The sequence below is a fragment of the Pelodiscus sinensis genome, chromosome 5, assembly GCF_052426305.1.
Source record: "Pelodiscus sinensis isolate ZL-2025 chromosome 5, ASM5242630v1, whole genome shotgun sequence".
Taxonomy (NCBI): domain Eukaryota; kingdom Metazoa; phylum Chordata; order Testudines; family Trionychidae; genus Pelodiscus; species Pelodiscus sinensis.
Genome location: NC_143056.1, coordinates 12,237,675 through 12,247,884, shown reverse-complemented (window position 1 = coordinate 12,247,884; position 10,210 = coordinate 12,237,675). Strand labels below are relative to the sequence as shown.

Here is a 10,210-nt window from a genome sequence, read left to right as displayed (position 1 = left end):
AGCCAAGGTGGGAGAGAACAGCGTAGCTTGAAGGGAACTAAACGTTGCGGCTGGCTCCAGCCTCTCTCCTCCTGTGGCTGAGTCAGGGGGCGGCCAGATGCCCTAGCCTGCCCCATTTCACACCACCAACAGCAGTAAGGCACCGGCATCTGCTGGGCTGGTTCCCACCGGGGTGCACTGCCGGAGGCAGGGATTGGAAAAGCCCTGGTTGGATTACAGATGGGGGGGATCCGCAGCGCTCAAACAGCCCCCTCCACGGTGTTTCTGGGAGATGCTGTCAGGTGGGGCAGAGCCCAGGGTGCAGTTGGGGCAGATGGGGGGGGGTGTGGCTGTACCCCCCCCCCCAATCTCAGGCAGGGCTTTGCCCAGCTCCATGCCTGGTGACCTGTGCAGTTTGGGGGGGGGGTCTCCCCACTCTCCCGTGGCCGGGCCAGGCTCCTGCCATGCCCAACAGATTGGCCCCATGCCCCCCCTCCCTCCTACTGTTCCTCTGGCCGGCCGGCTCCACCGCTGCTTCAACGCGCCTGCCCGGCTGCCCACTCCATGCAGGCTCTGCGCCGCTGGGCTGCTGGAGCATGTGCTGCATTGCCGAGGTGAGCCAGGCTGGGCAGTTTGACGCCGCGGCTGCCAGCATCGTCTTGCGGGGGTGAGGGGACGGGCTTTCCCTGTTATACCCCTCCTCCTCCAGCCGCCCAGTCTCACCCCGTGCACACGCCTATGCCGAGAGGGATGCTCCAGGGTTGCGGGGGGGGGAGGACGTGCAGGGTTGGCAGGTGGGGGCTGGGGGTGAGACCCAGCTCCAAATATTGGTGGAGCAGGGCCCCTGGCTCTGAAAATTCCTGGAACATGGGCACCACGAGCCCATATAACTCGCCGCCTATGCCTGCTCCTGCACCCAGCCTCTCAGCCAGACCCCACTCCCAGCCCAATCTTGCACCCTGCCTGCCAGCCCAGCTCCCTCCTGGAGCCATTTTGACATCATAGGTGGGTGGCTGGTGGTCTGTGGAAAGGGCTGCAATTGAGTGGGGTGGACCATGGGCCAAAAAGTTTGAGAACCAGTGTCTTACCGTTTTTTTTTAAAACGTTTTGGTCTAGATCCACCAAAGGGAGTTAGGCTCAGAACTGGCATCCCTAATATGCAGGCACCTTGCCACCTAGGGGACGCCACAGCCATAACTTGCACCTGTCAGGGATGGGTGAGGTCTTCTGGGTCCTCCCTCTGCATAGAAGGAAGCACTAGCCTGTCCCAAGGGCTCTTCCAGCCCCACATTGAGTCTAACGGGGGGCTCAGGCTCCCTATATAATGCATGGGGAGCGGGAGGTGCCTGAAGAAGGATGCACAAAAACAAGTAAGCAAAGCAGGCAGCTACTCAAGCTAGCCCCGGCCTATGAAACGGGGAGGAGAGTGGGAGGGGGGGCCTTCAAAGATAGGCAGGTCAGCCCTTTTCTACAAGCACTGCTGGGCTATGTCTACATTGGCGGGTTCTTGAGCAAGAACCTCCTGTGCAAGGGTTCTTGTGCAAGCACTCGGCCACACTGCCATCTGCTTTTGCACAAGCGCATCCATGGCAGTGTGGACGCTCTTTTGCGCAAGAAAACTCTGATGGCCTTTTTAGCCATAAGGCTTTCTTGAGCAAGAAACCCCAGCTGTGTGGCCACACTGCCCTCTTGCGCAAGAGGGCTTACACTTGTTAGAAAAGAGCGTAGCTCTTGCTCAAGAAGCCGTCTTCTGCTGCTGTACTGTAAATATTCTTGTGCAAGAGCGGGCAGGTAGTGTGGATGCTCTGTGGGCTCTTGCGCAAGAACCTGCCAGAGTAGACATAGCCCTGGTGTCCAAGCCTTCTCCTATACACAAGAGGCCAGTTTTTAGAGCACTGGCAGATTGAGAGCAAGCGCTTGAATGTGAATGCTCCATCCACTGGGCTATAGGATTATAGGGATGTTATCAGGTGTGTCATATCTAAGACCCGGGCAATGACTTTTCTGCTACATGTGACATGGGTGAAGCCACAGCTGGCCTACTGTGTTCAGGTTTTTTTTTTGGGGGGGGGGGGGGGCTGTATTTCAAGAATGATGTCAACTAACTGGAGCAAGGCCAGAGGAGAATGACAAAAAAAATGCTAAATGGGTTAGAAAATCTGACTGCTGAGAAAAGGGGGCAAGAACTGATCACTCTGTTGGCATGGGGGTGGGGTGAGGGGGTTTCATGGTGTGTGTCACTCTGTTGGGGTGGGAGGTGTCAAGGGTATGTGTGTCACTTTTGGGGTGGGAGGGTGGTCGGGTTGGGGGTGTTTCACACTGTTGGGGTGGAGTGTATCTGGGGTGTGCGTGGCCCTGTTGGAGTGGAGGGTGTTACTCTCTTGGGGTGGGGGGTGTCAATCAGTCTGTTGGGGGGGCGGGAGTGGGGGGGGGCCCTGTTGGAGTGGAGGGTATCGCTCTTGGGGTGAGGGTGTGTGTGAGATTCTGTTGGAGTGGGGGAGGGTGTCACTCTGTTGGAGTGGGGGGGTGTCGGGGGGGTGTGTGTCACTGTTGGCGTGGAGGAGTATCAGGGTGTGTGTGTGTGTGTGTCAGGGTGTGTGTGTCACTGTTGGAGTGGGGGGTGTACGTCGGGGTGTGTGTGTCACTGTTGAAGTGGGGGTGTGTCAGGGTGTGTGTGTGTGTCACTGTTGGAGTGGGGGTGTGTCACTGTTGGAGTGGGGGTGTGTGTGTGTCACTGTTGGAGTGGGGGTGTGTCAGGGTGTGTGTGTGTGTGAAGTGGGGGGGGGTGTCAGGGTGTGTGTGTGTGTCACTGTTGGAGTGGGGTGTGTCGCTGTTGGAGTGGGGGTGTGTCAGGGTGTGTGTCACTGTTGGAGTGGGGTGTGTGTCACTGTTGGAGTGGGTGTGTGTGTGTGTGTCACTGTTGAAGTGGGGGTGTGTGTGTGTCACTGTTGAAGTGGGGGGTGTCACTGTGTTGGAGTGGGGGTGTGTCAGGGTGTGTGTCACTGTTGGAGTGGGGGTGTGTCAGGGTGTGTGTCACTGTTGGAGTGGGGGTGTGTGTGTCACTGTTGGAGTGGAGGTGTGTGTGTCACTGTTGAAGTGGGTGTGTGTGTGTGTGTCACTGTTGGCGTGGGGTGTGTCACTGTTGGAGTGGGGGTGTGTCAGGGTGTGTGTCACTGTGTTGGAGTGGGGGTGTGTCAGGGTGTGTGTGTCACTGTTGGAGTGGGGGTGTGCCACTCTTGGTGTGTGGGGGGTCACTCTGTCGGAGAGTCTGCGCGGCCGGGGAAGGGGGGGGGTCTAAGCAACGCGGGGGTCGCCCCTGGCTCTGGCCGGGCCCCGTGTGCGCAATCGGCGAGGCCGGACGCGGTTCCCTGGGCAACGGTCTGGAGACGTCAGCGGCTCGCGGAGCCCCCGAAGGCCGCACGCAGCAGGGGGCGCGGGCGGTCGGCTGCGGCGCTCAGAGCCTGCCCGGCCGGGCGGGGAGCAGCAGGCGGCGCCGCGGCTCCCCGGACACGGGCAGCGGCTCCGCAGCCGCGCAAGGCGATGCTGGCTGCCCATGGAGCCGCCGTCGGCGAGCGCGGGGCGCAATGAGAGCGGCGGCCAGGCGGAGGAGCCGGGCTGGTCGGGCGCGGCGCTGGCCTCGCAGGCGCTGCTGCTGGCGCTGATCTTCGCCCTGTCGGCGCTGGGCAACGGGGCCGTGGTGCTGGTGATCGCCCGGCACCGGCAGCTGCGCACCGTCACCAACGCCTTCGTGCTGTCGCTGTCCCTCTCGGAGCTGCTGGGCGCGCTGCTCTGCCTGCCGCTCGCCTTCCTGCGCCTGCTGAGCCAGCCGCGCGGCGCCTGGCTCGCCGGCCAGCGCCTCTGCCTGGCCAGCGCCGCCCTGCACGCCGGCCTGGGCATCGCCGCCACCCTCACCATGGCGCTGCTCTCCTTCGACCGCTACTGCGCCATCGTGCGCCAGCCCCGCCGCAAGATGGGCCGCCGCCGCGCCGCCCAGCTGCTGGCCGCCGTCTGGCTGGCGGCGCTGGGCTTCGCCGCCCCCTGGTACCTGCTGGCCCAGGCGGCGGGGGGCGAGCGGGCGGGCGGGGCCCGCTGCACCTACGTGCTGCTGCCCGGGGGCTCGTCGCGGCTGGGCCCGCCCTACAGCGCGGCGCTCATCGTGCTCTGCTACCTGCTGCCCTTCGGCCTCATGTGCTTCTGCCACTACAACATCTGCCGCGCCGTGCGCCTCTCCGAGAGCCGGGTGCGGCCGCTCACCACCTACGGCCACCTGCTGCGCTGCTACGGCGAGATGCGCACCGCCACCACCGTGCTCATCATGATCGTCTCCATCATCTGCTGCTGGGGGCCCTACTGCGTCCTGGGGCTGGCGGCCGCCGCCGGCCACCTGCCCTTCTCGCCCAGCGTGGACGCCGTGGCCAGCTGGCTGGCCTGGGCCAACGGCGCCATCAACCCGCTCATCTACGCCGCCCGCAACCCCAACATCTCCATGCTGCTGGGCCGCAGCCGCGAGGGTGGCTACCGGACTCGGAACAACGTGGCCGCCTACCTGGCCGCCCGGGGCCAGCGCCTGGAGGCCCGCGGGCGGCCCGAGCCAAGCCAGGAGCGCTATGCCCAGCAGCGGCCCAGCGGCCCCGCCGCCAGCACCCGCTCCTCCTCCAGCCCGGCCAACGGCGGCGAGGTGGCCATGTGGGCTTGCAAGAACCCGGCCGTGCTCTTCTGCCGCGATGCCCAGCCCGACACGGCTGCGCTGCCGCCCAAATCCGACACCGCTGATACCAGCCTCTGAGCTGGCCGAGGGCAGCGGTAGGAAAAGCTGCCTGGCACCGAGCTGCCTCCAGCTGTGGAACAGGCTCTCTGCCGGTGGGAAGAACCGGGAGACCTGTGGCTTTGGCCATTTAAACTAGGCTGAGCAAAGTGCAATCTGTAGTATCCAGGGAGCCTTACTGGAGGAGCTGGTGGGACTTTGTCCAGCACTCCAATTCTTAATGCCAGTAGGTGTGTGAGTTATGCACAGGTGGGGGGAAGCACAGGCAGGATCCAGGGACAGGGATGCTGGCTCTTTCTCTTTCAACAGGAAAGAGACCAGGGAGAGCTGCTGGAATGAGCTAAAAAGAGGAACCCTGCTCATAATAACTAACTCCAGGTGAGCAGCATCACAATTGAGCAAAAAGGGTGCCAATAGGAAGTTAAGAACACCACACCACAAGCCAACTGACCACTGGGAGATGTTAAGTGCCACACACACACAAAAGGGTGACTGGAAGCTGAGTATTGCCATCTCCATACAACTTACCACACTGTGAAAATTGCAGTTTTGCAGAAGACAGTTGTTTTAACCCATTATATGTGGAAATACACCATGTCTCAGATTGTAGGACATATTGAAATTCTGACAACACCAAAAGCATTTGAAGTGCATTTTAAAATTCCAAACATAAGAAAAAGCCCTTGCAGAGCTCTGCAGATTTAAAGAAAATATGCAACGTTACAGAGGAGAAGAATGAAGCTTAAAGCTCCATGAAATTTGTGATAGTTTCCTTTCAGTATGTACATTCAGCGTGAAGGATTACAACCAGGAAATTCCCAGAAATGGGAGTGCAGTACTGTATTCTGAGCCAGAGCAAACTGAAGAAAGCATAAAATGTGGGTTAGGAATATATGTGGCATCATTCAGTTTGTGAAGTTCCTGGTTGAGGTGGACAAAAATACCTAATTTAATCTAACAACCTTTGAACATAGTAATGAGAGCCACTGGGGAGAGGCAAAATGCAGGACAATGTAGCACTTTAATGTAGCCACTGGGGAGAGGCAGGTATTCTGTTGAAGGAGAGAGAAAGCAATGTGATGAGTCTAGTTTGTATTTCTGGGTGCACAACTGGATGATTGGAATAGTAGATGTTATCCTGATGACTGCATAACATACTTGATCCATTAGAATTTAATGATGTTTGTAAAAACAGCTTTGATTGCCAATATGGGTATCCTCTGAAAAGAGAGAGCACAAATCGTTGAAAACAATTCACATGAAATGCTGCTGCACAGCCAAGCTAATCTCGGGATTTATGAATTAATTTTCCTCAGAGGTTCAGGATCTCAAAGCCTTAAATTTTAATTGGAAATGGGATTCAGGTCTTCTGTTACCTGCGCCGAATTTAAATGTGAAGAAATAGCCAGTATTTTTCTTGTACAGTATTAAATTATAATGTTTTATCAAATTTTCCAACTGTGACTCAAGTGGATGTACATATTATTTTGTAAATGAGACATGAAATAAATTGCCTTTTATGCAAGAGATTTAAATGTTTCTGCCTATTATGATCCACAAGCTAAATATGAAAGGACAAAGGGGTGACAAATGCTATGCTAATGAGGAAAGAGTTCATGTTGGATAAAAATTTTAAACTCATGTTGACATCATGGTTTTATACTATACTTTTCTACTCAGAGCTTCATCATGCCAGTGTAAATCAGTGGGAAGTTTTGATCCTTAAAGACATTCTCAATAGGAACATTTGTATATATGGCCTGACCTTGCAACCAATCCCACACAATGTCTGTGATGAAAATGCCCCCTAGGACCTGGACTGAGACCACCACCTCATTTCACAAAGGGCAGTAAACAGCTAGAGCATGTAACAGCTTTTCATAGAGATAGAAAAGGTATTTACTGCCTGTAGTTTTATTTCTCTGGTGTACCCAGCTGCAGATTGCTACAGAATTAACTGGCATTAAGTGCCTGTTCTTTGACTTTGAAAAGTCTTTGCTAAGATTTCAAGCTTTATTTTAGTTTGTATATGTTTGTACTGTTTTATATAATTGTATTTATACCTGCTAAAAGGGCACCTATTTGTATGCTCTAGCTGTATTGCTTTATTATAAAAGCATCTATTTGCACTAAAACTATCGAGTTAATAGAATAGTGATAAAAATGTAGCCGTGTTAGTCTGGTGTAGCTGAATCAAAAAACAGGACGATGTAGCACTTTAAAGACTAACAAGATGGTTTATTAGGTGATGAGCTTTCGTGGGCCAGACCCACTTCCTCAGCTCAAATAGTTTAATTGTATCCTTTGGTATATATGGTTGTGACAATTTTCTTCCATTATTTGATCTGAGGAAGTGGGTCTGGCCCACGAAAGCTCATCACCTAATAAACCATCTTGTTAGTCTTTAAAGTGCTACATCGTCCTGTTTTATGGAGATAATAGTGCATAAGGTAAATGATTTCAAAGTGCTATTTATACATTTTTCCTCCTTTAAATGTATTAAAATTGTAAACATAGACGCAGGCTTTGTGTGTCCTCCAACAAATGCATCTCTAGCATGTAGTTGGGCACTGGTTCGCTACTGGTTCTAGTTACATCTACGCTTCATAGAATCATAGAATACTAGAACTGGAAGGGACCTCAAGAGATAGTCAAGTCCAGGCTTCTGTCCTCATGGCAGGAGGCTATTGACACTCTCTTGTGCACGAGTAAAGGAGTTAACTCTAATCTGATCAAATTCTATCAAGAAATTACCTTTCATAGTCTTAAATCATCCCCTACATTTTCAACTAGATATAATATTCCTTACTTTTCTGTCTTAATTCTTGTTATTGACTGCTATTAAACCATTTCAAACACAGCTGCCTTGATCTCAGTGCTCTTTTCCTATCTGTTTAAGGTCGCACTCCTGTAATCCTTCCACATGCAAGGTCACTGCTGATGAACCAGAGGTTCAAAAGATTGTTTAGAGGTGGCTTTTTGTGGCAAGGGACTGGGGCTGCCAAGGCGGAAATCCTGAGACTTAAATGTACTTAACCAATTACAAACTTTATTGACTACAATCTGATTATATTATGTCTTTGATTTGTTTAAGACAACATAGCATGCAAATAAAACATACATTACTGAATATTAGTTTGCCTATTCACTTAACAACCTCTCAATTCTATTCCTAGTTCTTATTTAGACTTAGGTGTGGTACCATTATACAATATGGTTAATACAACTAACTATTGCTAAGCTGATAAATAATATATTAAGCAATACTTACAAACCCAGTGACAATTATGATACACAGACAAAAAACCAATGCGTAGCATGCTCCAGAGTCGTACACCCTTTCGTGATTTGGTGGGTGGGAGGCGGCCTTGGGTGATCAACTCCTCTGCCAGGCTGGACGATACGTGCCTTCTATCTTGATACGGAACCTCTCCGAGTTTAGGGCTCAGGATGCTTTATACTATAATTTTGACATTTGGTACCATAGGGGGGAGGGATAGCTCAGTGGTTTGATCATTAGCCTGCTAAACCCAGGGTTGTGAGTTCAGTCCTTGTGGATGCCATTTGGGGCAAAAATTCATCAGGGATGGTACTTGGTCCTGCTGAGAAGACAGGGGACTGGACTCAATGACCTTTCAAGGTCCTTTCCAGTTCTAGGAGATAGTCAATCTCCATTAATTAGGGTTATTTGATATCAGGTACCATATTAGGGTTCCTTGTGATATGACATCTGCCTCAAGGCATTGTGGTCAGTGCCTGCTGCAGACATGACTGGCACATGTGAAAGCTAGCTATGTTTTTTGTTTCCCTGCTCCAGGTGCTTGTTAACTGATGACAGCTTATTTCTCTTATTCCTAGCTTGTCTGTTTTTTAGTGCATGTTAACTTAGTATATGGGACAGCTTGTGTCCCTACTCTTATCTCTTTGGCCCAGGTGCTTGCCACGTTAAGTGCCGTTTACTGAGAACTGTGCTGAGCACCCAAGGGACTTCAAGCTCTGTCTCTGGATCTGCCTCAGCGGCCTATGTTTTTCTTGTGAGGGCCTTTAGTGTGGCAGTATGGGCAATACGCGTGAGGCCGTGGTCAAAAGGCCCTGCTACACAACAGCTGCAAGGAGAAGCACCTGTATGACTCAGGATTCTAGAAGCAGGTCCTTACATTTTGTAAACCAGGATTAACTACAGCAGCGTTTCCCAAACTATGGGCCACGGCCCAGTACCGGGCTGCAGGAAAAAAAATACCGGGCCGCAGCGTGGCAGGCTGGGAGGAGGTGTGTGTGTGGGGGGGGGGTGGGAACCGGCCATCAGGAAGCAGTGTTGGGGGTAGCGGGGCTATCCCACGGAGATCTGGGTGGGCGGGCAGACAGTGGAAGCAGGGTTGGAGGCAGCGGGACTGTCTGGCAGAGATCAGGGAGGGCAGGCGGTGGAACCAGGGCTGGCCGGAGGGTGGGGAGTTAGCCGGGGGAGATCAGGAGGAGGAGGACGGGAGAACCAGCTGCCAGAAGCAGGGTTGGATGGAGGCAGCGGGGCTGGTCAGGGGAGTAGTCGGGGGAGCAGGGCTGACCGGGAGAGATGGGGGGGGGGGAAACCAGCCACCGGAAGCAGGGCTGGACAGGGGAAGCAGGGCTGGACTGGAGAGATCAGGAGGAGAAGTGAGTCCAGCTGGGGATTCCATTCCCTCCCCCCCCACACACACATACCCTCCCTTAGTAGTTGCAAACTGCCTGGCAGGTAGACACACTCAGGCAGCATGAGCACATCTACCAGCCAGGCAGTTCTCAGCTAAGGGCTGATACACCTAATTATAATAAAACTTACCTAATTAGAAAATACCAGACATTTTATATGTCTGGTAATTTCTCAATTTGTTTCCTGGACAAAACCCTGAAATACTGTACAAAACTGGACACCTGGCAACCCTACCCTTCCTTGCACCCACCCTCCTAGCCAGATTTTGAAAATTTTACCCAGAGGTCCTAATCCTGAAAGTTTTATTCGTACACAAACTAGGGAAATACACCCTCGATCAGTGGTAGCCAACCTATTTATGCCCAACTTCACTTTCTGAATTTAAGGGCTACCCAAGAGCTATTCTACCCCTTCCCTGAAGCCCTGCCCCACTTTCTCTCTCCAGCAGGGGGTTGAGGTTTGGGCTGGGGCAAGGATTGCCCGATGGTTGAAACAAAAGTACCGAACAGCGCCCCCCCCCCCAAAAAAAACAGGAAAAAATTCTGTTGGGGGGGGGGGAAGGGGAGAGGAGACCAAAGTTGTTGAGCAAAAAAGGACTCCAAGTAAGCCAAAATTTAAAATAAATAAATAAAATAAAACAGCATGTCCCCTTTAAGAGTTAGTGTAGGGATAGGAACTGGGGAGAGGTTGAGCATGAGCGTGTCTACCAGCCAGGAAACAACGTAGAAGAGGGGGAGGGGGCGGGATGGAATCGCACATGTACTCTGCTGGGACCATGC

The 10,210-nt window shown here is 53.0% G+C and overlaps 1 protein-coding gene across 1 annotated transcript; it reads left to right on the top strand.

Annotated features, from left to right (window-relative positions):
- Positions 1-3,380: 3,380 nt before the first annotated feature.
- GPR135 (G protein-coupled receptor 135) lies at positions 3,381-6,979 on the top strand. Its single transcript, XM_075926325.2, has one exon. The coding sequence runs from the start codon at positions 3,533-3,535 to the stop codon at positions 4,763-4,765; it is 1,233 nt and encodes a 410-aa protein (XP_075782440.2). The 5' UTR covers positions 3,381-3,532; the 3' UTR covers positions 4,766-6,979.
- The last annotated feature ends 3,231 nt before the right edge of the window (positions 6,980-10,210 follow it).